The sequence below is a fragment of the Planococcus citri genome, chromosome 4 (assembly GCF_950023065.1).
Source record: "Planococcus citri chromosome 4, ihPlaCitr1.1, whole genome shotgun sequence".
In the NCBI taxonomy this organism is placed as follows: Eukaryota; Metazoa; Arthropoda; class Insecta; order Hemiptera; family Pseudococcidae; genus Planococcus; species Planococcus citri.
Genome location: NC_088680.1, coordinates 66,859,085 through 66,885,354, shown reverse-complemented (window position 1 = coordinate 66,885,354; position 26,270 = coordinate 66,859,085). Strand labels below are relative to the sequence as shown.

General features: G+C 32.6%; 1 protein-coding gene across 1 annotated transcript in view; it reads left to right on the top strand.

Annotated features, from left to right (window-relative positions):
• Positions 1-9,214: 9,214 nt before the first annotated feature.
• The window catches only part of LOC135842316 (cyclic AMP response element-binding protein A-like), a 232,153-nt gene continuing 215,097 nt past the window's right edge, over positions 9,215-26,270 (top strand). The window contains exon 1 of the mRNA XM_065359712.1: positions 9,215-9,833. Coding sequence (XP_065215784.1) covers positions 9,699-9,833 — 135 coding nt within the window. The 5' untranslated portion in view covers positions 9,215-9,698. The remainder of the gene's footprint in view (positions 9,834-26,270) is intronic.

The window sequence follows — 26,270 nt, the reverse complement described above, 5'->3', positions numbered from 1 at the left end:
AAATAAAAACTGAAAAAAATTGCAAGTCCATAGAACCGCCCCTCTGCGCTGTGATTGGCGGGAACGTTTCGTAGCCCGTCAGACTCCAGACGCGCGTAAGAAACATTGCTGCCAATATTTTGCATGAAAATTGGATTTTTAAAGCACAAAAGATACCGATGGTTTTCTCTTATGAATTCGTTCGTTTTTTATTTAAAAAATTTTATATCGATTAAATGAAAATACAATACACGAAAGAAAATAATGAAAAGTTTCAATTTCTGTATTCTGAACTTTGTTTGGATTTAAATAAGAGTCCTTAAAGACGACAACTGATTTATTTTATTTTTGAAAAAATAGACTTTCTCAGTAACGTCCTGGAACCTTTGAGTACGTAACCAAAATTTTTTCCTATTTGCGCATCCCTGATATTTACTCAGGTACCTTATTTTTTACTCATTTTCTAACACACATCCCCTCCTCCAAAATAGCTCATCTTACAGGTCATGTAAAGTTCATCGAAAAAGTAACGCATTTGAAGCGATGGTTGTGAAATTCTCAAAATGCAGTTCAAAAGTCACACAGTGAGCTCAAAGATCGTGTAAAAAAATACTTAATTTGTTCATCAAAATTGACGAAATGATGTCTTACTTATCTTGAGGGTACTGTCTCTTTATTCATTACCTTCAGTTTGTTCTTTTCTGTTGAAAAGATCTGCAATATCTCTGAACCTCGACGAAGACGAGATCTTTTTTTTATTACAAGATTCAACTATGTTTAAATTTTTTTTTAAAAATTACATAAAAGCTTTAAATTTTGAAAACATCCTTGTATAAATTGCTCAAAATATGTTATTTTGATACTCACTGATAAAAATGTCTGCTAAATTGATAATACATACGTATTCAGGCAAATGGTTATGCAACCGTTCTTACATCAATAGCCTTAGGTAATAATCAACGAGATTAAGCATGGCTAAATTTGTATCACGGTTTATTTTAATTTTCGATTAAAAAAAAAAAAGAAAATCACTGTTACTCTTAAAGAAAAAAATATCTATTTCTTACAAAAGAGGCGCAGGCGAATTACAAATTCGATCAAAATTCTGCCACTATTTAGGGAAGCCTTTTCTATTTCAGCCAGATGTGTCAAATAAGTCCACAGCTTTCTCTCTCTCTTTGAAATCAGTTTGATTTTGTACAAAAAAGTGGACAGAAAAAACCCCTTGACTGTAAAGTTTTTCCATTTTCGATTCAAGTTCGCGAAACATTAAATTCGACTGGATCTTTACTCGCTCTCGTGGTTTCATGGAACCAAATAGACTAATCACCACTTTACATTTCCTTTTCCTAAATAGGTACGTTCTTTACGTAACGATTTGTGGTATTGCACAGTGTCGTTTGTTTTGTGCTCAGCACATCTATTACTTTGCCCATTTTATATACCTATTGTAATTATTTTTTGTGCAAATTTATAGCCATAACGTGTGCAATATTTATTTTTTTTCCAATGACACATTGTTTTTTGTTTCTCTCTTTTAGATATTTTCATACTTACATTATTGTGAATTGATTTACTTTTTTCTACATGGTGCATTTTTTTCTTTGTTTGATATTTTTTGATGCATTTTTTGTTAGCTACCTATGTTACCATTTCTTCAAAAATTGTATTTATTAAAATGATTAGGTATTATTATAAAAAACAAATTTATTCTATTGTTTAATAGTTGCGGGAAAAAAGTAAAAAATTATCCTACCCTACATACCTACCTATCGTTAGCTTACCCACTTCTTAAGAGTATCTATACGTTTTTCAGTGGTACAAGCAATTAAGCATAAATAACAACCTGATAATAATGATGTCACATAAATTTTGCGAATCCATTGTTTTTTTAAACTGTTTCTGTGACACTAAGACTGTTTGAATTATATTCGCCAATTAATTATGTACTTTTTTGATTTGGAAACTGTCAAGAAAGTGTCATTTGACACTCCTGCTGGTTGCTTTGCACGCCAGGTCCTGATACAGCACGATGAAGCTCAATTGGATGAATCTGATGAACCATTTAGATTCGAATTACGTTGTCTTCAAGTTCGATAAAAGACGACATCCCTCAAAACGTTACCAAAGAATGGCATAAACTCATAAATAACGAACTCCGGGAACTTTTATTTTATTAAGTACATAAAATATGTACCTATTATTTTATAATATGATTTACTTTATCAAAGTAGGTAATCGTTCTTCAGGCATTTGCGAATGTTATCTGTATTAATGAAAACATAATATCCTGTACCAGTACCTATAATGTAAGTGCCGAATACTGCAACTACTCCCCCCCCCCCAATATTATTCAAAGACTTTGCCAGCAGAGTCCCTTTTACTTGTGATTTCCCGCATCAAGAAAAATAAATATATATGTAGGTACATACCTATTATTATGGAAATGAAACAAACGATAACAAGCAAGATTTTTCATTTTTTATTGTACAAAGATAGGTCATTTGAATTTTGAATTGTTAGTAAATCACTCGACAGGGTTTCCCATTTATGTTATGCGTATATTCGGTAAACATTCTATGTAAATGTAACCTTTTTAACACTGCTGAACATCTCGTATTGACTGGGGCCCGTTTTATTCCCCTGCCAATGATGATGAGTGCCCTTTGTGCACGAAATTTTCGATTTTGAGTAAATTTTCACGTCAAGGGCAACATTTGTTTGGGAGCAATGGAATAAGTATGTTTTTTGTCGCTTCCTTTGATGCCAGTGTGGTGATTTTTTGTGAAGAGCAGGTGAGGGGCGGTCAGTTGCTGTTTGACCTTTCATCGATTTCAGTAACTGATTTGTCGGTCATGATTGCCTTCATGTGAAATTTTTCCATATTGCCATCATTCGAAGCAAAGTGTAATGATTATTAACTCATTCCAAAACAAAAAAATGAATACTTAAATGACGAATAAAAAAAAAACAACTGAGGATGGTGTAACATTGAAAAAAATTTTTTAATAAATTCCGTCTAGAAATTTTCTTAAAACTTGGAGAGGAAAGTAGGTACAGAGGGGCATTAAGTTAGAGGTAGGATATGGCCACTCTGCCAAGTGATAAGATGGACGTATACTAAATTTTAGTTTCTGCATTTCCAGTACCATCATTGACTTGTGTATTCAACACGGTTTATTCTCTGGTTAATGCGTGGTGTTCTGCAAAGTGTAAATTTCAATATTAATTACAAGATTTTGAAACTGTTGTTGGTCTTTATTAATTTATTCGTGTTTATACAGAATTGCCAAAGTCAACAATTTTTTTGCGCTATGATGGAGTTGAAAAGTAATGCTGATAAAAAAATGCGCTAAATTCGATTTGTTTCTCATTTTGAAGCGATCTTCGCCAGTCTTTATGTAAATCTCAGTGATTTTTATGAAAAATTACTTGATTTCAGTGATTTTGTGAGCAATGTAAAATCCTACCTATGCTAAATGAGGCAAACTTAAGGAAAGTGTTATGCCAAAGGAATGCACCGAATGCTAGCTATTTTTAACAGGACATTTTGAGTTCTACAATTTTGTTTTATACATTTCATCCACCTAAAATTCTTAGTTTAACACTTTTACTAAAATGTTGAGTTTTTTTATGTTAAATAAAAAAGAAAAAAATCGCACACAAAACTAATCAAATAAAACACGTTTTTCTCAGGAGAATTTTTGTGAAAATAGCTCGTTTTGACCCTTTGCTAAATTACTATTTTACAATGTCAGTTTTCTACTAATTTTGGCAACTTTTTAGTGAGTAGTTGTAAAAAAAATGAATATAAATCTTTGAAAAAAATTATGCTAAAATTTCAAAATATCTTCCAAAAGTGAAAATTGCATGTTACAGGCAGTTTTATATAAATTATAGAAAAATATTCAGCTTTCATTTCAAAATTTTTTTGAATATGCAACCCATCTAACACAACTGTTTATAGGCACACCTTGATATGATCCACTAGGAGCAATTGAGTTGAATAATGCCATAACGCTGTTATGAGTGTTAAAACATATTTACTTGGCGCGTATTGGAAAACTAATTGAAATTTTCAAAATTTTACGTTGAAAAATGAATGTGGGAATTTAATTTTCTACAAAAAAAGATCCTCTGAAAAATTTTGTCATCTTCAAAACCGAAAGAAATATGTACCTACATCGATTTAAATTTTGAAATTATGTACAAGATACAGCACACTATTAGTTTCGGGAAAAACTGCATAGAGCATGAATAAGTAAGTAAATTTTACTGGTAAGTACATATATCTCTCAGATAGTGTATTATCTTCATTTTTGCAGGCCGAACGACCTGAGAGCTAAAGCTTTCGAAAATTCATATTTTAATAGATGAAAAAGCTTTGATTTTTTATGTGAAGACTTGATTTTTTTGGATTCAAAATTTTAAAATTTGAATGATGTTTTTTTTAAAAAATAGAAATTCTAAATTTGAAAAAAGCAAACAGGCCGAACAAACTGAGGACAAAAGCTTTTTTAGAGTATGAATGATGGTTTATTAGAAATTTAAACTTTGAAAACGAAAAACAAACAGGCTCGGGGAAAAGATCTCAAAAATTTGAGTTTCGATGAGAAGTGAAAAAACTTTTTTTTCATGTGAGGAACTGAGGAGTTTATTTTTTGATTTGATTTTTTTTTTTTGAGTATGAATAATACATTTTTAGAATGTTTGGTTTTTAAAAAGAGAAACTAACAGACCTGAGAACGAAACGAGGACCGAAGTTTTCAAAAAATTATAATTCAAGAAGTAAATTATTAGGTTTTTTTTACAAGAAGTCAACTTCTTTGCATTTAACAGTTTTGAACGAAACAAAAAAAAAAGGAAAGTTGAATACTCAGAAATTTATGAAAAGCAATAAGTAAGTAAGTAAGTAAGTATAAGTAACTTGAGTAAGTATATTTAAAAACATAAAATCTGAGCAAGAACTTTCACAGCAAAAACCAATTTCCATGTGCGGATTGGGTTGGTTGGGGGCCTCTGGAAGATGCACCGAATGAGGATCTCAAAATGTCACCCCTCGCCCCTTCAAGAATATTTCTCGTCCTGTTTTTTCTCATGTTTAGATACATGAATGCAAGTTGAGCAATTGATTTCTGTTTTTGTTTTTTTATTCAATATCCCACAAACTAATCAACTTGACAGGAACAAAATTAAAGATGATGGGGGGCTAAAAATTTGTCATGAAAAAAATACCAATTTTGCCTAATAAAATGGCAAGTTTTCAAAGTGAAATAAATGATGAAATGATAATTTTTCCAATTGATTCGTATTGAGGCTTATAAAAGAAATGTTATTTTCCTTTTCAAATTTATGGAAGTTTCAAAATTAGAGTTTTTTTTTGGTTTAGAAAAGAGATAGAAATTGATCCGAGTGAACCGAGAGCGAAAACTTAAAAATTGGTATTTCGATAGGTAAAAAAAGAACGCTTTATAAAAATTCGTTCACTTTCTTAGCTCAAAATTTTAGAATAGGTTTTTAAAAATTTCAATTTTCAAAATGAAAAAGCAAACAGGCCCGAGTGGAGTGAAAGCAAAAGCTATACTTTTGGGAAGTAGAAAAACAATGTTTTTTCAAATGAAAAGTGTTTTTTTGGTTTAAAAATTAATTAAAATTTGAGTACCTGATAGATTTTTATAAGAGTTCTATCTCAATTTTAAAAAAAAAAAAAAAAAAAAAAAAAAAACAGAGGCCCAAAGCGAAGTGAGAGAATTTTTTTTTGAAAATTCGTATCTTAAGAAGTAAAAAACAATGTTTTTTCCGATGACTTAATTTTTTGACAACACCTTAATTTTAGAATTTGAATGTACATAATAAAAAATTTTGATTTTGAAATAAAAGTATAATATATATAGGTAGTAAACTAGCTTAAGCGAAATTCAAGTTAACAAAAAAGTCACCATCTCTGCGTTAGAATTTTTCTGAATAATCCTTTTTTCTAAACAGAAACATTCCTTGGTCCCCCAAGCTATTTTGATCCTTTTGTACATTAGCCCTTTCCAAGTTGAATTTTTTTTTTTAAATAAAATAAATCAAATCGGAGAAAATTTTTTACTTCTGGTCACAATTCTTCTAAATACTTAACGTACTTTTTGAGAAAAAATCTCCCTCCTCTCAAAAAAATATTATTTCACCAGTATAGAGCCCTTCAAAGTTGAAAAAAAAATCAAAAATTGGTAAATTTTTCATCAAAGGGTCGAATAAGATGGTTTTTATGATTCTGAGCCTATTTGGAAAATTTCCAATACATTGTTACGGACTTCAAATTTTTCATTTTTTTTTAAAACTTTGTTGGGACTCCGTACAAGGAAAGTTAAGCTATTGTTGGGGTAGGAGACAAGTCAAGAGAAATATTTTCTTTAAAAAAAAAAAAAAAAAAAAAAAAACTTGTAGTACGCAGAAGAATTTTGAACAGAAATGACAAAATTTCAAAAAAATGTCTCCAACTTTGATCTATATTCCATTTTTAAAAGTTTTTCCAACTCGGGAAAGGCTCAATAGAAGAGGATTAAAATAGAGTTGTGGGATTACCAGGGGGCGGGGGGGGGTTCTTTCATAAATGGAGGATTATTTAGAAGAATTCTGAACGCAGAGACTGTCTATTTTTTGATAACTTTAATTTTTTGGGAGGCCCAACCTTAATATTAAAATTTTCTAATAAACCATTCATGTTCACAGAACGAGCCCATAGTTTCGACAGGCATCCTAACTTATACATATTAATCAAAAACTACATACCTACGCATTGTAGCATCAACTATTGAATGAAAACAAACAATTTTTGTCAATGTTATTTTCAATTGTCATTGAAATTGAATATTGGAAACTTGGAAAGTTGCGTGGGTCCTATGGAATCCGGAGGGAAGGGGGAGGCAAGGAAATTGGCTGAGATAGGGGTTTTCAAAAGGAAATTTAATTCTAAACATTTTTTGTTATTATATACTTACATTTTAATTAGGTACCTACGAGTAAGTATATCTCTGTAAATTTTGGCAGGAAAAAAACTGACTTTGATGATTTTGAGAATACTTTGTTTGAACTTTTAAGCTCAACGGTTACTCTAAATGAAAATTGATGATAATCACGTTGTAGAGGAGATTTCAAGGAACAATTTTTCGTTCAAACATTTTTTTTTTGTACGACCAATGGGTGAGAAGATGGACGGATTTTCAAGTTAGGGAAATGGTTCCTCAGAAAAGGAGGAGAGAGAAAAATAGGTATCTGGGCAAAATTTCTTATTTGTATTGATGTGTAGAACAATAATCAATCAATATGTAAAATTGTTTTCGACAAAATTAGCGAGCGGATGACCTATTGCATTATGGGTCATTCCACGTCAATTGGACCAGAAAGGGGGGGGGGGGTCAACAATTTTTTTGAAATTTTTCCTGTGGAGATACCATCCGAAGGGATGACCAATGGCGCAAATCGCAGCCGTCTAGCCCATTTTTAAAGGCAGCCAGGGGGTGTCAAAGTTTTCAGTGAACCTAAAATATCATCCATTTCAGCAGTGGATTACTCGATAACCGCGATACCTACCAAAATGGAACTTTTTCCCATAGTTAGGGGTTTTGAAAGGCTTTTTGATGATATCATAAAAATCAGTGTTGCCACTTTTTTTCGTACAAAAAATTAGCTCAAAAAGTTTCGAAACGTAGTTTTTATATCGTTCTGACTCTCAAAAATTCTGAAAAAAATATATATGGACAACTTTTCATGTTGAACAACATGTTGAGAAATTGGGATGGTAACATGTTGCAAAGTCGATTTAAAAAAATTTAAAGTTTGCGAAAAAATGCGATTTTTTGATTTAAAACATGAAAAAAAGTTTTGAAAGGTGAAGTTGACCCATTTGATCCCTATTTGTACGTATCTGTTGAAAAAGTTTAAAACCCCTTTCACTCGATGAAAAGAACTCCTCACAAGAAAATCAAAATTCGAAAAAATTCAATTTTCGATTTCAAACATCAAAAAAAGTTCAAATTTATTCAGTCGTCTTATTTTGACCTCTTTCTGACGTATTTCATGAAAAAGTTGTTAAAAATTACACTCGCAACAAAAAAATAAAAATTCGTTCATTTTTTGAATCTTTTGGAATTTTGATTTTTTTGTGAGGAATTCATTTCATCGAGTAAAAGGTTTTTTTTCAACTTTTTCAACAGATACGTACAAATAGGGATCAAATGGGTCAACTTCACCTTTCAAAACTTTTTTTCATGTTTTAAATCAAAAAATCGCATTTTTTCGCAAACTTTGAATTTTTTTAATTCAACTTTGCAACATGTTACCATCTCAATTTTTTAGTATGTTGTTCAACATGAAAAGTTGTCCATAATATTTTTTTTTCAGAATTTTTGAGAGTCGGAACGATATGAAAACTACGTTTCGAAACTTTTTGAGCTAATTTTTTGTACAAAAAAAAGTTGCAACACTGATTTTTATGATATCATCAAAAAGCCTTTCAAAACCCCTAACTATGGGAAAAAGTTCCATTTTGGTAGGTATCGCGGTTATCGAGTAATCCACTGCTGAAATGGATGATATTTTAGGTTCACTGAAAACTTTGACACCCCCTGGCTGCCTTTAAATTTAAAAATGGGCTAGACAGCTGCGATTTGCGCCATTGGTCATCCCTTCGGAAGGTCTCTCCACAGGAAAAATTTAAAAAAAATCGCCGAACCCCCCTACCACTTCTTGGTCCAATGGACGTGGAATGACCCTTATTGAAACCTGACTATAAAACTCTCAAATTTAATTTTTCAGTCTTTTTCAAGCAATGAAAAAATAATGAATACACCAATGCTAATGCGAAGAGCACTTTTTAGCGTAATTGATTAATCATTTTTGAGAAAATCTTAAATTTATGTTGTTACAATATTTTATAACCCAGCAAAAAATAGAGGGCTAAAAAAAATTAGTTAGAAGACGGGGCCGACGGGGGTAAAAAAGATAACGAACTCATTTTCTAGTAATTAATAATTTTTTTCGTCCAACCCAATTCAATTCTCTCTGGGAGGTAAAAAAATAAGAACCATTACCACTACCCCTACCCCTATAAATAAAAAATAAATTCTTCAAATTCCTCACAAACCCTAGCGGGATTTTTCACCAACGTAGGCAACACTGCAACGCGGCATTGCGATTGGTGCGCGCGCCGATGTTTACAAGTGTGTGATGCGGCCTGTGTAGTGTTACCGAAAGAAGTGTAGCGTTAGTGCTTTGCTTAGCCGGTTCGTTATTAGTTAATGTGTATGTTCAGTGCATATTTCGCGTTCTTTTTAGCATAGCCGAGTACTTCGTAGATTATCTCAGTTATATTATTAATTTGAAATATCTACATTCAACTAGTGAATTTATGTAGTTTTATAAAAGACATGTTGACGACATTTCCAGTTCTTAATACGAGTGTGCGTTTAAATAATAATTGATCGATATCGATACGATACGCCTTCATCTTCATCATCATTCTGTTCGTAATCACTGGTATATTATTTTAATAATAATAATAGTAATTTCTCGTGTGCAGTATTTTACTAATCTGCATCGCATTCGTCGTGTGTATTTTGTCATGTAAAAGTTTCATTATCGCGAATACGTTACGGTAATCTTGGTTCTCATTCTTCGATTATCTCGAGATATATATTCGACTGAATTGTATTATTAACGTGCGAAAAGTGATCATGGATATATTCGGATTCAGCCTGGAGCCGGAATTCAATTCAAAAATGGATTCGTTTTCCTCGGTCAAGTCACTCTACGATGTGGATGTCGAATCAAACGAACTCAATGATATTTGGGATAACGATCTAGCTACGGTGAGTCATACCTATTGGGTTTTTTATTTACTCTAACTTGTTGCTTTTCAATTTCTTCTTCACGTTCGGCGAAATTTACTGCTCTTTTTATTCGTTGAACTCGAAATTACAGATTGAATGGGTGTAGTTTTGATCGCCATGTGCCATATGTTTCAGTTTTGGCGGTTTTTCATTCGGCGTGGGTGGGTTTTTTGTTTGAATTTGTGGAATTTGGACTTGTCACATTCAACGTGTGGTTAGCCGCAGGTTTACCGTGTAGTTGTGTGCTAATTCCCCTCCCCCCTTTCGTCTGGTGCGGCGTCAGTGTTGCTCCGGTTGGAAAATGTTGCATCGCGTGTCGTGGGGTGGACCTGTTGATGCTTGCATCGTTTCGATGCATTTGCATTTTTTTTTCTGAAAAACTGTGCATAGAAAAATGAAGTATTTTCTTTACTGGTATTTTTTGTTTGTTGAAAATACCACTGGTTGCGAATTTTTCCGCTAGAGTGACGACCCAACTGAGTGAGGAGGAGATGAAAGGAGTAGAGTAACAAAATTTGAAGCCTGGAGTGATCAATATTCATTCAAATTTGGTTTTAAAAATGTTTCAAAATGTTGAAATCATCCTTCAAACGTTTCATGTTTCAACGATAGATAATTTTCAAACATCTTTTATAATTTTTTATGCAGTTATGTTTATCGCAGTCTACTTTTTATCAGAATTCGCTCACTGAACTTGACTTTCCAATGAGTACTTATCGTATACGAACTTCGAAACAGCGAATTCGTAACAACAAGCTTGATTATATTGTGAACTACACGTTCAATTCGAATTACATAACGAATATTACTCATTTGAAATGACTCAAGGTGCAGGAATTTGTGTACATTTGAAACGAGCTACCACAACTGAGAACTTTCTAAACATATTGAGCAGAATTGCTGATTGTAAATGAGTAAATCAGAGTAGAACGATGGTCAGATTTTTAAAGCTAAGGTGATTTTTACTGACGAATGGTCGATTTATTTTTCTAATAATTCAGCGAATTGAGAAAGATGTGATGTGAAATGCATCCTGTTGCCTGAAAAGTACTTCTGAAGCGTCAAATTTTTACCTTAGATTTTTTTCCCGAGCATTTTAACGTATTATTTTTTGAAAATATTTTTGATTTTGCCTTTTCTAGTCCCCCCTTCCTCCTCCTCCCATCATTTTCGTTCCTTGCTGCTCTTGACCTTCTTGTATTCATTTTGTGAATAAGAACTTATAATTTTTTACTGCAAAATTTTATGTTATCTTATTGAGAGGCCTTATGAATTTCAAATGCTAAAATTTTAATTCTCTCGGGACCCTCTCATGTCTCTTAATTGTAATATTCAACTCTCATTCGAGGAAACATTTCTATTCTCTGAACCTATCGGAATTTTTCTCCTCCCAGTTCCAAGTTGAATATTTCAACGATAAGGATGCTGCTCACAAAAAAATGATAACGATAATAACTCGATTATTACTGCTCCAAGTGATTGAAAATTTCACGAAGTATACGAATCGTTCATTTGTTGACTTCTGTTTTAAATGTCAAATGTGCCAATGTCGAATGGAATAATCATAATCGAAACAGTACAGCGGAGTTCATGGGAATTGATTTTAGGTTAGTTATTCCGATAGATATTGCAACAATGTATCTACTTACTAATAATACGATAAACTACATTACATACGAACGTATAGATAAAAATATTTCCAAAAATTATAACTAATGAGAAAGTCGAACGTACCATATTCATTGTTATCTGCTCTGTTATCAGCGTATTATTTCATTGATAATCCGCAGGAAATTAGTTTGGCACTCCCTTGCCCCCTTTTTTGCCCCAATGGATTCGACAAACCACGTTATTATCATTTTGTTGAAATAGTTCTCGGTGATGGATGTACTATTTTGTGTGTGTTTTTTTTTTGCTTATCGTAGATGAGTTGGTGGAATTTTGATTTGAGTTTTTGATTTTTATGAGACTGTTGAGATAATTTTTAGGACGAAGATCTTCGAGATTTTTCACTTTTGCTCAAAATATCTCGAAAAGAAAGCTTTATGGTAAAAGCTGATAAGACTTTATTCTCTACAATCATTTTGATTCCCTGTTTATTCATAGTTTCCTTTGCTTTCCTTAAAAATGGAGTTTTTTGTGATGAAAATTTTTTAGGAATTTTCCAATTTTTTGTCAGAGAAAATCGAGTGTTTGAGAAAAATGAAGGGTCTTACGAAAACAAATGAAAAGAAAATATAATTTTTTAGATAAAGTTGGAAAGTTGAAGTTTGTTCTCAATTTCTTTGATTCAAAAAATCGTTTTTTTTTCAAATAATGAATTCAAGGATTCTGCGAAAAAAAAATTGTAAATCATAAAATTTCTGAAGGAAGAGAGAGGAGGAATTTTGTGCTCCAAAATGTCAAAAAATAAGTGCATGTCGAATATTTTGTTAGCTCTAAAACTGGATGGAAGAAGTGCAAGTAAAGTTCTGATTTTTCGTCTGAATTGCAACAAAATCTCTGTGTTTTTTTTTCAGATCTACCATAATTTTCCATTAATTATGTTTTTTTTTCTAATTTTTTTTTTTTTTGGAAATGAAAAAAATTAGCTTAAAACATTTTGACTTTTCTTCGTTCTTCCCCCAAATCGAAGCAGCTGGAAAAATTTCTTCACAAAAGTTTGTTCTGCTTTTCTCTATTTTTCTATCAAAAAATGACATTTTAAAGACATTTTCCCCTTCTTCGAGAATTTTGATTTTTTTTCAAATTTTATTGGAAAATGAAAAAATTTATTTTTGCATAAATTTAGACACAATCTCACGCTTTGTTCACTAAAAAATTGAAGCATTTAAGCAAATTTCTTGCTAAACGTTCTGCTTTTTCATTCTCTCTAGGGAGGAGTTTCAAATGATTAAAAGCCAGAATTTCAGACGTTCAAGTGCATTTTTTGATTTTTGGTGAATTTTTGAAAATCAAATTTGGGCCAAAAAAAGGGGGAAAAATCCAAATTTTACTAAATCGACCTAGAGAGCTTAAATTTGATATATATCTTATTTTCCACCTCCGGAATCGATTGGAAACGGTTTCGAACCGTTTTGAACAGTTCTGGAGCCTCCAGCAGTTTTTTGAAATTTGAAATTTTTGCAAAATTTTACCAAATGGAGTTGAAAAGTCAAAATTTACTCTGAACTCTGATTTCGACTCGCTATCAAGTCGACTGCAGGTGATTTCAAATCGTTCTGGAGCTTCCAGACATATTTTGTGAATTCCAGGTTTTGAAGATTGCCTTGAAATCTGTCCAAATGAAGGTCAGGAATTTCACAAATATGGCTGGATACTCCACAACAATTTGAAAACACCTCCAATCGATTAAGCAGAAATACATTTTTACGTCCTAATTTTACTGACAATGAGTAAAATTTTGTGGGAATTTTAATTTTCAAAAATGTACTGGAGGCTTCGTCATAACTGCTCTAAATAGTTCGAAATTGTCTTCATTTAATTTAGGAGGCGGAAAATGGAGTGTATAACAAATTTCAGAATTATAGATCAATTTTGTGAAATTTTGATTTTTTCCCTCATTTTTGGCCCGTTAATTTTTAAAAATTCACCAATAGTCAAAAGATGCACTTTAGGTCCTGAAATTTTGGCTGGTGATGTTATTTTACATGCGCTTTCTATTTAGATTTATACGGTTCAAAATTTGTTCGTCCAGTTCCACCTTCTTTGGAGCTGAAAAATCAAAATGTTTGAAAATGAACTAGAATAGATAAGTTTTAATTTTCCAATTTTGAGACTCCCTCCTCCCAAATCATCGTGTTAGGGCTTGAAATTAATGATTTCAATTTCTCAATTAAAAAAATTATCGAATTGAAGTAATTTTCAAAGGGGCTTGTGAGATTATTTATGTAGCATCAAAAATTATATATTTTTATAGACTCCAGAACGGTTTGAAACCACCTACAATCGATCCAGAAGAAATATTTTATCAACTTACCAATTTCACTACGTAAAATTTTGTGAAAATTTCAATTCTCAAAAATCTACTGGAGGCTTCAAAACTGCTCTAAATAGTTCGAAATTATCTTCAATTAATTTAGGAAGTGAAAAATAGGTGTATAGCAAATTTCAGATTTGTAGATCAATTTTGTGAAATTTTGATTTTTTTCCTCTTTTTTTTGGCCCTTTGATTTTCAAAAATTCACCAATAATCAAAAGATGCACTTTAGCTCCTAAAATTTTGGTTGATGAATGATGATGTTATTTTACATGCTCTTTTGGAGCCAAAAAAATCAAAATTTTGAAAACGAACCAAGTTCTAGTTTTTAAATTTTGAGGCTCTCTCCTCCCAACTCATCGTGTTGGGTCTCTAAAATCAACTACATATTTCAATTTTTGTACTCGAAAAATTGTCGAATTGAAGGAATTTTCACTATTATTGAATATTTTGATGTGCAAAAATTCTCTCAAAATATGAGGCTCGTGAGATCATTATGTAGTTTCAAAAATTCTATTTTTATGCATATTTTTGTGGCTGGAATGTTTAAAAAATTGCAGAAATTCTGATTTTCAGGACATTTTACCTTTCCTGCTTCCTCATCTTGCTCCTCAGGTTGTCTCAGGATTCTGATACACAATAATACTATTGAAGTTTAAATTTTCCAGTATAAAATAAACATCCTTATGAAACGATTCAGCTATAAGGAGAGATACTATTCAAAATTTCACAATGAGTCATCCTACCCCTTCTTCTGATCCCAGTTTCTTGATCATCCAGAAAAAATTTGAACAGTACTTCCCCTCCCCCTCCTTCCTCTTGAAATAATCTAAAAAATTGAAAAAAATGGGTCGGAAAAATTGAAAAAAAAAACAATTCTTCAAAAGACTGGTCACCCTGTGTTTTTAGTGTGCGTAGCACACTATTGGTTTCGCTTTGAGAAATTGAAATTTCAATTACAATGAATGTTCTCTTAAGCTATCCAACCATTTTTTGTACCTATTGGACACCATTTGAGAGTCATTAAGGCGGAGGGAATAGATTAATTTTCATTCAATTCGGATGGGTAATTGCTGAGTAATTGCAATTTTAGTTCATTATTTTAATGCATTAAATCCTAAAAAAGGGAAAAGGGGACTTGTAGAACACCTGCCGCTCATTGTACCCTGCTATACCCCCAGTCTATTCCATACCCTGTTACACCCCCGGCCTGTTAGCTGTAAATTCCAAGTGGGCGTGGTTTGGTGGGGCGTTTACCAAACAAATATATTATTTTAGTGCCTCAACCCTCGTAACAAAGTTGTGGCCGAGTGGTTAGGGCATGTAGGTAGGAATAGGCAATTTAGGGACCCAGGTTCGAATCCCCGTGAGGTAAGTTGGTAGGTGGCGGATTTTTCATAGGAATATTGGATAGGTAAGTAGTACTAGTACATGGTAATGGGGCAAAAATAATGCTGAAACTGAGTTATGAATTATCATTTGCTAACTAAAAATTCATTTCATTAATTTTTTGTCTACCTATAGCCATAAGTATAAAGTAAGAATTACCTTGACATGAATAATTTTTAACTTTTTACTTATAATTTAAAAATTACTTCAAAATGAGTAATTAAACTAATTTTTGTACAATTGAAACATGTAATTTTTATTATCATGATTTAGTAAAAATTATTAAAACAAAATGATTTTTAGGGTTCCCCCCACCTGTGGGGAACCCTATTTAAATCACTGGCGACTAGGTACAGTATAATTTGGAGGATGTTTTTTTCGGAAGTCTTCGGAAATGCTTCGGAAGGATTCGTATGACTTGGAGTTTTTCATCTTCGCCCGGTATTCGGGATCACTCCTGTATGATAATTATGAACATTCAAATTCAACATTCATAATATCCTATTGAAGTACATATTATACGTTATTACGTATTTCTTGATCTTGATTCTTGCCTAATAACATGTAGGTATTTTGGATTTAGAATTTTGATTTGAAATTTGAGTCATCGACTTGTTCTTGTAAAAAAATGACGATGTTTTCGTTTTTAATAATGTTGTAATTATTTGGTATCGTACACATACACCCCACCTATGTACTATGTAGGTAGAGGTACTAGGTAGGTATATGTATTTTACAATTTACATTGGTCCTTTCCTTTCTCCTTTTCAATGGAGTAGGTGGTAATTTATTTTTTCTTTTGGCATTGAAAATAAAAATGATACTCTAGGTACTCTCTTATTAATTAATACAAATTCAAATATCATATCTACTGGAATATCAACATCAACTCTCAAGCTTCAACGTGAGTTCAACGTTCAACTATAATACCTCATAGGTGCCAAAGGTGCCCTAGTTCTTACCATACAACGTTAAAAGATGCAAAGATTTACGACTTTTATTTTATTTTTCAATTTTCATTCCCACATTTTTGGATTTTAATTTTTCAACGCTGTTCGCTAGGCAACGTAAATATAAACATGTACATTTTTGATTTTTGATTTTTCATATTTCATTTCCATTTCCATTTAATTTCATCTTCATCATTCATGACGAGTTGAAAGACGTAAAATTAAAACTGCATAATTAGGTGAAAATGGTGAAATGCTGAAACCGGGCGAAAATGAAAAAACTCCAAGTCATACGAATCCTTCCGAAGCATTTCCGAAGACTTCCGAAAAAAACATCCTCCAAATTATACTGTACCTAGTCGCCAGTTTAAAATCGCTCACTTTCAGGTTTTCAGTTTTTCAACACTTCGATACTAGCGCTATCTGGAGTACCAATGTCAAATCCGAGACTGATTTAGAATTCAATTTTTAATTTGTTTACATACGTATCAATGCTTTTATAAATTTGAATGTTTAAATCTAAAAGAAATTGATCCGACTTCATTTCAATAAAACCATGTATACTCTTTTTTGGAAATTATCAATTAATTCCCAAAGATTGCATTATCAAAAATCGAAATTAATTTCGAATATTTTAGAGACTAAGATAAACATGGCCAAATATTTCTACTATGTACATGAAAATGAAATATCAACACTTGACCAATCAGCGATTATTATTTTCAATACCAAATCCGAGACTGATTTAAGAATTCTATTTTTTATTTTTTATTATCAGTAGCTAGGTAAGGTAGTAGGTACTTATAATTTATTATTAATGCTTTGTGTATGTCAAATTTATTTAATCCGATATTTTAATAAAACTAGTGTAGGTACCCTATAACCAAAAAACTCTTGTCCGAATTGAATATTGATTTTTCAATTTTTGCTTTCGGATTTTTGAATATTTGAATTTTCAAAAGCAACCATATATTTTGTTCGTTTTCCTTGGTCAATTCAATGCGTACTCTTGACTTCTTCAACGTCGACTAAATGAGCTTTCTTCGTTATCAACGATTCTACCGATCACTTCGTTTCATTTTCAAAATTTTAATTCAACATCGAAATAATAAAAATAAATTTTGTGAAAAATGCCTACCAGTTTACGGGGAACCCGTTGCCAGGTCACCTGTGACCTAGCTTGTTACTATTGGTACCTATAGCAAAATTTATTAAACTGATAAGTTTTACTATACGATTACAGTAAAAATTATTGAATGGGATCTGGTACTTAATTGTGCTAAATACCAGTATTTAGTTACATTTTTTTGTAAAAATTACCCATATTTTTTTCGTGTAATTTAGAGGCAATGCAAATTCTTAACATATTTTATAAGATTTAATTCTTAATTTAGAATAAAAAGCAAGTTCTGAAAATTGGTTTGAAAATTTATAAATTTGAAGACAATGGAAATTCTAAAAAAAATAATATGAAAATTTGTATTTAGAGACGCTGAGAATTCCAAAAATTGATTAAAAGTTCTGTAAGTTGCAGATAATGTGAACTTGAAAATTATATGAAATAAGTATTGTAATATTTATGAAGAAGACGAGAATTCTGAAAAATTGGAGGCAATGTGAATTCCAAAAATTGAGTAAACATTTTACAATTTGTGGACAATATGAACTTGAAAATTGAATTTGAAATTTTTTAATTTAAAGACAATAAGAATTCTGAAAAATTATTCAAAATTTGACTATTTAGAGGCAATGTGAATTCTAAAAATTGATTGCAAATTTCCTAACTCAGCAGCAATGCAAAATTCTAAAAATTTATTGAAAACTTTATGAAATTGTAGCAATGGGGAATTCGGGAAATCAATTTGAAATTTTGTAGATTTTAAAACAATGCAAACTATGAAAAACAATTATTATTTTGAAGCAGTGAGAGTTTCAAAAATTCTCATTACTGTGACATGGTTGATTCACTTATGCACTACCTAGATGTAATAACGGCTATAGCTGTAGAAAAGGCAGCTAGCTACGCACACTTTGCAGCTAAGCTTTGCTTAGCTGTCTAGTTTTTTGTAGAATTTTCCACATTTGAATGAATTGAGAAAATTCCCCCCTCCTCTCTTCAGCTTTCTATGCTACCAGAAAATATATATCGAGTTAAAAATTGTCCCATAAATTGAAATGTTTTCAAATTTTCAAGTCTGCTTGTGCGAATGTTTGCAATAAATATCACAGATTCACAGGTGACCTAAATTTTGGCCCCAGGAGTGAACCTATCACAAAAAACCGAGCATCTCGAAAGGAAAGGATAAGTAATCTGAGCTCAGTCATTCATAAAATCATTTTCCATTCTGCGATAGCGACAATATGCAGCTGTGGATTTGTTATTTCTCGAATGTAAAAACGCGTAGGAGTTAAGGTTATCGTTTCATTCATCCTGTTAATGAGGAAATCAGGTTGTACATACTCGTACAATACGTCAAAGTACGTAATGTACATACGCGTTATATGTATTATTCCGTATTCGAGTACTTCTGTGTAGAAGTAGATATAGAAGAGACAGAGGCACCATTCTGCCGCTCTATACGTACGAATCACCGTCGACAATGATTTATTCGAAATTTGAAGTACCTTTCCTCGTACGAATCGTATACCTACACTTGAAAAAAAAAATTCAACCAGCAGCTTTAAATGCGAGATATATAGTAACTCTATAAGCACTTAAACGTCGTCGATGGAATTCGCGATATAATCGCGCATATGGCGACGATAGAGAGAGAGAGTGTGTGTGGTAAAAAACATATGGCTGGTATTAAATTTTTGTTATTTTCGGTATTTCGCAATACTGGCGTAGATAAAAAGTGTGTTATCGAAGCGAAGCGTCGGAAATTTCGACAATCGAGCTACGAAAGTTGAAAATTTTAACAACCTGGCCGAGCAGTGAACGATAAGTTTCGAAAGTGGTGTAATTTCTACTCGTAAATGCACGTGTGTAGTTTTCTTTAACGAGTTTCTCAGTATAGAGAACCTTTTTTATCAAAGGGAGAGAGATAGGGGTATTTGTAGACTTGATTTAGAAAGGTTTTCGAAAGATGAATATATTTTTGAAACCGATTCGGTGGTTCTTAACCGATTTCAAAAGCTATTTGCTATATGAAAATATGCAGAAATCAGTCCTCTTTTATCATCATGTATTCATTCGTTCTAACAAATTACCTATGTGTGTGTAAAAAAAATTCTATGAAATGGGGAAGTTGACGAAGGACGGAAGGAGTATCAAATTCGCTCATTCGCCCAAGCATCGTATGTCTTGTCGTCCATTTGTCGATTACGTAACGCAACAGTAACTCAGTATTAGAGTAACGAGTAAAAAAAAATGGAAGTTTTGTGTAGTAAAACTCGATTACGAGCTACCGTACTGTACAAATTGACCTAGAAAAGGGGAAAAAATCATACCTAATAAGATTCTATGTAGCTGTGGTTTTTGCGTCAAAAAAGGATGGAAAGCCTTTTGTAAGGCGAGCTTTGAAAAATTAATATGCCAGGTACGAATAGAATACGTGATACGACGAAACTCTGAGATTTTTTTTTCGTCCTCTCTCGAACCACTGGTGACATTATTGCACGTGGTGGGCGAAAAAAAATAGAGTTTAAAATTGAAAAATGCTCGCCTCTGCTGGTTTTATTCGAATACCACACTTTTACCTGCAGTTTCAGCGAAGGTATCGTCATTATACTGGAAGTATTCGTAGACTTAGACTTATTACCTATTAATTATATTTCGCAGCACAGCGTTAGAAATTGACAGCGCATCAGCGAATAGCGAATAACGATGATCTGGCATTTTTGCCAGTACAATAGACCACCTTGGTTTTGTACTAATTTGTGCTTTAATGAATGTCCTAATTGGCACCACTTTTCCGTTATGTACGCGAGTACTAGTACTCGGTTCGTGGAAAACCACCATTAAAGCGCAACCGATCTTTTACCACGCTGTATGGTCTTGTTGATAAATAATATCGGTGTGAAAATAGATAGGTAGGGTACGAGTCGAGCTGATTTCGATGTCGTGATTGGCTGTGTTTGCCGAGTGTTGGTTATCTTGTTTGTTTTAGAAATTGGACTCGTAAAAATTTACTTATGAGATGTGAGGATGTGTGTTTTGGTGGGATGGGTTTCTTTTGAGAGGTGTTGAGGATGAATTTGTGTCATACTTGTGGTTTTTTGAAATTGGTTTACGAATCGAGGGTATATAATTTTGTGTCAATTTGAGAAGATCTGAAATAGAAATGTTTTGCAGGATGACTCGACTTGTCCTTCCTACTTGGTCTAGTTTTTGTCCCAAGTGGACAAACTTTTGCCAAATTGTGCAATCAGGTCCTATTTTTTTTGCCAAAATTGCAAAAGTGATATTTTTTTGCAAGATTCGTGTTGAAAATGAAATAAAACTCGTGTCATCGAAGGTATTTATTTATTACTTCGTAATTACCTCGTAATTCTCGAAATGAACCGGTTGAATATTTCTCCAAGAAGTCAATGAAGTTGAAAATGTGACTTTGGAGTTCGGAAGAAGCGAATTTCATTCTGTTATAATTTTTCTAAAAATGTAACATGCCATTGTATAACACGTCGTTTATTACTTCAAGTGCGTTTATTTTCTACAACATGCAACAAAAATCCTATTTATTGAGAGAAAAAACTGTTTTCCGAAAAATAACAAAAATTCTGTTATTTTGTTTGAGAAGTGTTCGTTTTTCCTTTCCAGAAAAGTACAAAATAGTCTGCTTTTTTTACCAAAATTGCTACAAAAAAATGCTATTTTTTGTCAAAATTACAAAATAAGTCACTTTTTGTCAGAATTGCAAATAAAGTTGCTCTTTTGTCAGATCTGTAGAGAAGTACATTTTTTCGCTCAGAACTGCAAAAAAAGACACTTTTTGATCAAAACTGTAAAACAGTCACTTTTTTTCTGAACTGCAAAAAAAAGTCCTGGTTTAAACGTGATACATAATATCTAAATTTTTAATATAATTTGTACAACTGGCGTTAAAGGCCCTAGATGCCGGACGTCATAAAATAAACATTTCCGTTCATTCAACTGTTTTCCAAACAAATTACAAAAAATTCTGTTTGTTTGAAGTCTTTTGTTTTGTTTAAATTTCCAAACAAAGACCTTTTTTGTCATGCAACTCGAGTCAATTTTTTTGAAAATAATTATACGGTTTTTATTCCTGTCAAAAAACTCGACGTTTTTTCTAAAAAAAAGGGCACTTTTTGTCAGAGTTGCAAAAAAAATTACTTTTATGCCAAATCTGCAGTGAAAGTCTTTTTTTTGGAAATAGTTTCAAAAAACATTTTTTTTGGAAAGAATTTCAAAAAACATTTTTTTGGTCAGAATTGCAAAAAAAACATGATTGGATTTGCCAAAAAAAAAGCACTTTTTGGCCAGAACTGCAAACAAATCAACTTTTTCAGGGTGTCTAACAGGTACTGCAGGTACTGCAAGTACTGTAAAAGTACTGCATTGAAATCCTCGGTACTGCAAGTACTACAAAGTACTGCATTTTGCCTGAAAAGTACTGTATTCTATTTTTTCTCAGAATCATTGATTTAAAATTTTTTAAAAACCTCAAAATGAATAATTAATTGGTGAAAATTGAAAAAAAAATGTTCATTTTGTACCTCAAAAGATGGCAACACTTGTTAACTTAATACAAGTAAAAATTTTATCGACAAATTCCAACTGGTTCAAAAATTTGTTTTTTCTTGGGGGGGGGGGGGTTCGGTTTAAGCTGGATAAAAAAAAATAAGGTGATGCAAAACGTACTGTAAAAGTACTGCATTTCTTCGCAGAAATTTTGTTAGACACCCTGTTTTTGGTCACAGAATTTCAAAGAATTCCAATGAAAACCATTTTTTGTCAGAATTACAAAAAAATGTCACTTTTTTGTCAGAATTACCAAAAAAGTCACTTTTTTGGAAAGAACTTCAAAAAACAATTTTTTTGGTCAGAACTGCAAAAAAAACATTTTAAGAATTGCCAAAAAAAGTCACTTTTTGACCACAACTGCAAAAAACTACTATTTTGCTAAACTTGCAGTAAAAGTCACTTTTTTGGTCAGAACTGCAAACAAATCAACTTTTTGGTCAGATAATTCCAAAAAATCCAATTTTTGGTCAGAATTGCAAAAAAAGTCACTTTTTTGGAAAGAACTTCAAAAACAATTTTTTTGGTCAGAACTGCAAAAAAAAGTCACTTTTTGACCAGAACTGCGAAAAACTACTCTTTTGCTAAACTTGCAGTAAAAGTCACTTTTTTGGTCAGAGAATTCCAAATAAATACATTTTTTGTTAGAATTGCAAGAAAATGTCCATTTTTTGTCAGAATTACTGAAAAAGTCACTTTTTTTTAGGAAAGAACGTCAAAAACAATTTTTTTGGCAGAATTTCGAAAAAAAAATCATCATCAGAATTGCCATAAGAAATGTCACTTCTGTCAGAATTGTCAAAAAGGTCACCTTTTTGTCAGAATTGCCAAAAAAGTCACTTGCCAGAATTGTCAAAAAAGTCACTCTTGTCAGAATTGTCAAAAAAGTCACTCTTGTCAGAATTGTCATAAAAGTCACATTTTTGTCAGAATTTCCAAAAAAAGTCACTTTTTTGTCAGAATGTCTAGCCAAAAAAGTCATATTTTTGTCAGAATTGTCAAGAAAGTCAGTTTCTGAATCAGTTTTTTGTCAGAATTGCAAAATACTCACTTTTTTGCCAGAATTGCAATTTTCAGTAAGAAGCAATTTTTTTTGGATATTTGAAAAAAACCTATACTTTTTGCTATTTTTGGCTGAAAGCGAGACCTCGACGACGGTAACACTGAAAAAGAAGCGTAGTAAAAAATGTTGAAGCAGACGAAGCAAAATCCAAAGAGCATAATAAAATACATCTCTAGCCAAAATTTCAGCAGCTAAAGTAACTACATAGTACATTTTTAGATTTTTTGAAAATTTTTGAACATCAAATGAAGGCCAAAAATTAGAAAAATTCAAAATTTTATGGCCTTCTCAATCGATTGGGAGGGTCAAAATATAGAGGACATTCTAAATTTCAGATTTCCGGATCAAATTGGTAAAATTTTGAATTTTTCTCATTTTTGGCCTTCATTTGATGTTCAAAAATTTTCAAAAAATCTAAAAATGTACTACTTTGGCTGCTGAAATTTTGGCTAGAGATGTATTTTATTATTCTCTTTGGTTTTGGCTTCGTCTGCTTCAATATTTTTTACAACATGAACTTACGAATAAATTGGAATTTTTCAAATCATCCTACAAGTAACTTACAAGTTGGAAATGAAAAACAAAAAAATGTCGCTTTCTCAAAAAAAAAACCGCAGTTTCCAACTCCAGTAAATTTTTACTTCAATTGTTCTCGTTACATACATATTTTTACGTGATCGGCGTCGCAAACAAGCAATGAACATGAACGAGTACCTACATCGCGTCATTCAAATTGAATTTTTTTTTGAGCAACGAGCCCTATAGGCTGAAAACACATGTGCGCATATCGTAGCACGTTATTAGGTAAATATAGCTAGCATAATATATTTTTCACGAACAAACGTAGCTGGTGTTTGTGGGCGTTTTTTGCCTCTTCCAATTTCAAACCCGATGTAGCAGTGGAAAAACACACGCCCGCTAACGTCAGAAAAAAATTGAATTTATACTCGCGATTCGCATCATCGATAACCCTGTTTACAACTCGATTAGGATTACAAAATTCCGTATTTTTGAGTACCTACCTACCGTAGATCGCGAAATTTTATAAAAATCCGTTCGAGTTTAACATATGAAGAGCAACAATGATAATTGGTCTATGCACGTTCTGCGATGAGCATGTGAAATACACACATAAAAACGAAAGAGAGAAGAGTAGAGATGGAGAAAGAGAAAGAGAACGTCAGCTCGCATATATTGTTGCGAATTACCAGAGAAGAGATTCTCACGTGAACGTGCGTCGGAATCCCGGTAGATTAGATACATAAATGTACGTGTATTTGTATGGTACTTGTATATAGTCGTACTGTACGCGTATATAACCGCACCTTTAAAATGTGCATGCAACTTTCCAACGGCTCTCAGCTCGCGCTTGTAATGGTAGAGAACTAGAAAGAGATCAGCCGGCCGTCTGCATCGCGATCTAGCGATAAATGCCAAGGTTTTTCTAAGTACAAACGAGTAACTAACTAGTAGGCAATCTGGCTATGAGATAGTGTGTTTCGAAAAGTTTTATCTAGTGGTCAGTTCTGATGACTTGGGTCCACTCAGGTTGGAAGATTACCCTTGAGATGGAAATTTCATTTAGTGCAGTATCATATCCTCAAAAAACAGAAAATTCTCCCTCACAGTTCATCTCAACAAATCATGAATCACATCCAAGTGGTACTCAGCCATCTCATCCCCAATTGTCAGGCACCCCTGGACCATAGATTGGAGTGGGAGTAGACTTTGCTCGTGATATCGGAACCATCTGCTCAATATTCTTCAATTTTCACACATCATAGCTAAAAGTTCTTTAAATTTTTTGCTCTGCAGACTAATACTGATTTCATGAACTCGAGGTATTCACCAAACCATCTTTTCCCCAAAATCTCGTTTTCTGGTTCCCAAGAACTCCTATGGGAGTAATTCTTTCAAAGCTGATAGCTTCAGGAACATTTTATTCAAACTACTTTGACAATTTTTTCAAAGTTTCCTCTTATTTCATCCATAAAATGATAGAAATCCACCAATCCAAGTTCAGGAAGTCCACCTTTTCGAAATCTGAACCACAGTGGCATATTTTGAAGCCACTCATCAAACCAGATCCCCTCAAAACAACCACAATGCAATACGAACCATTCCACCATCTTGGAATGAGCCCAATGAAGAACTTTCCAGACACACTGTACGAGTACAGTTCTGCGAATGCACAATATAAAAAGCATATATATATTCGAGTAAGACTACGCGAGCGATAAACCGACACAATCGTTTATGGAGCTGACCATCCATCCATCGCTGTTCTGTGTTCGCGTTTAATGGAAACCTGTGGCTGGGCAATCTGCCGCCGCCGTCGCGCCGCCATCGCCGCCATAAAGTCTCGCTTCATTCATTTTCCCCCCTTTTACCACCCGGTTCCGTTTATTCGTTCTTCGGCGAGTATTTCAACTTCCTGCTGGTTCACTTTCCCCATATAACGTCACCGCGACGCGGCCTAAACTATTTCCTCAGCGTGCGAGCGCTTATATCTTATGGTTATTCTCTTCTAATTTCTTTTGCTGTGTAATTATAATTATGTCTGGATGCTAATTTTATCTCGGCGCAATTCTCAAGTACAGCTTAGAGCCTTTTGAGAGCCCTAAAAATCAAATTTGGAATTCGAAAGATGATTTTGAACATCTTGTGTAACACGAGGAGTCTAATTTCTGCTTGAAATGTCTGGAAAAGATTCATCGAAAAAAAATTAATCACATCGTGGGCAATATCAAGTTTTATAATTCTGTTGCTCTTCACCTTTTTCATAACTGACTCTGCTTAAGAATGTTGAGTCAGCAAAAATCATTGCAGTGTTGCGATTCTCAAAGAATCTCACAAGTTTTTATTCATTCATAATGTGTCTAACAGGTTTTCTGTAGGGAATTCGAAAAACAGGACCTATGTAATTTTAACAAAAAGCTGACACAAACAAACAATGTTTTATAATTTTTTGGTAAACAGTTTCATTCCAAAAAACAGGACTTTAGTTGCAATGAAGACAAACATGGGACTTTTTTTGCAATTCTGACAAAAAGTGACAGTTTTACCTACAGTGTTGACAAAAGGTCAGTTTTTTGGAATTCTGATCAGAACAACAAATTTTTTTTGCATTTCTGACATAAAAAGACTTGCTTGTATGTATTTCTGACCAAAAAAGGGGCTTTTTTCTGCATTCTTGACCAAAAAAAGGTTTTTTTTGCATTTCTGATAAAAAAAAGGACTTTTTTTGCAATACGGACAAAAAGTGACAGTTTTACAATTTTGACCAGAAGTGATTTTTTTCGGAATTCTGATCAAAACATTCTGACAAAAAAAG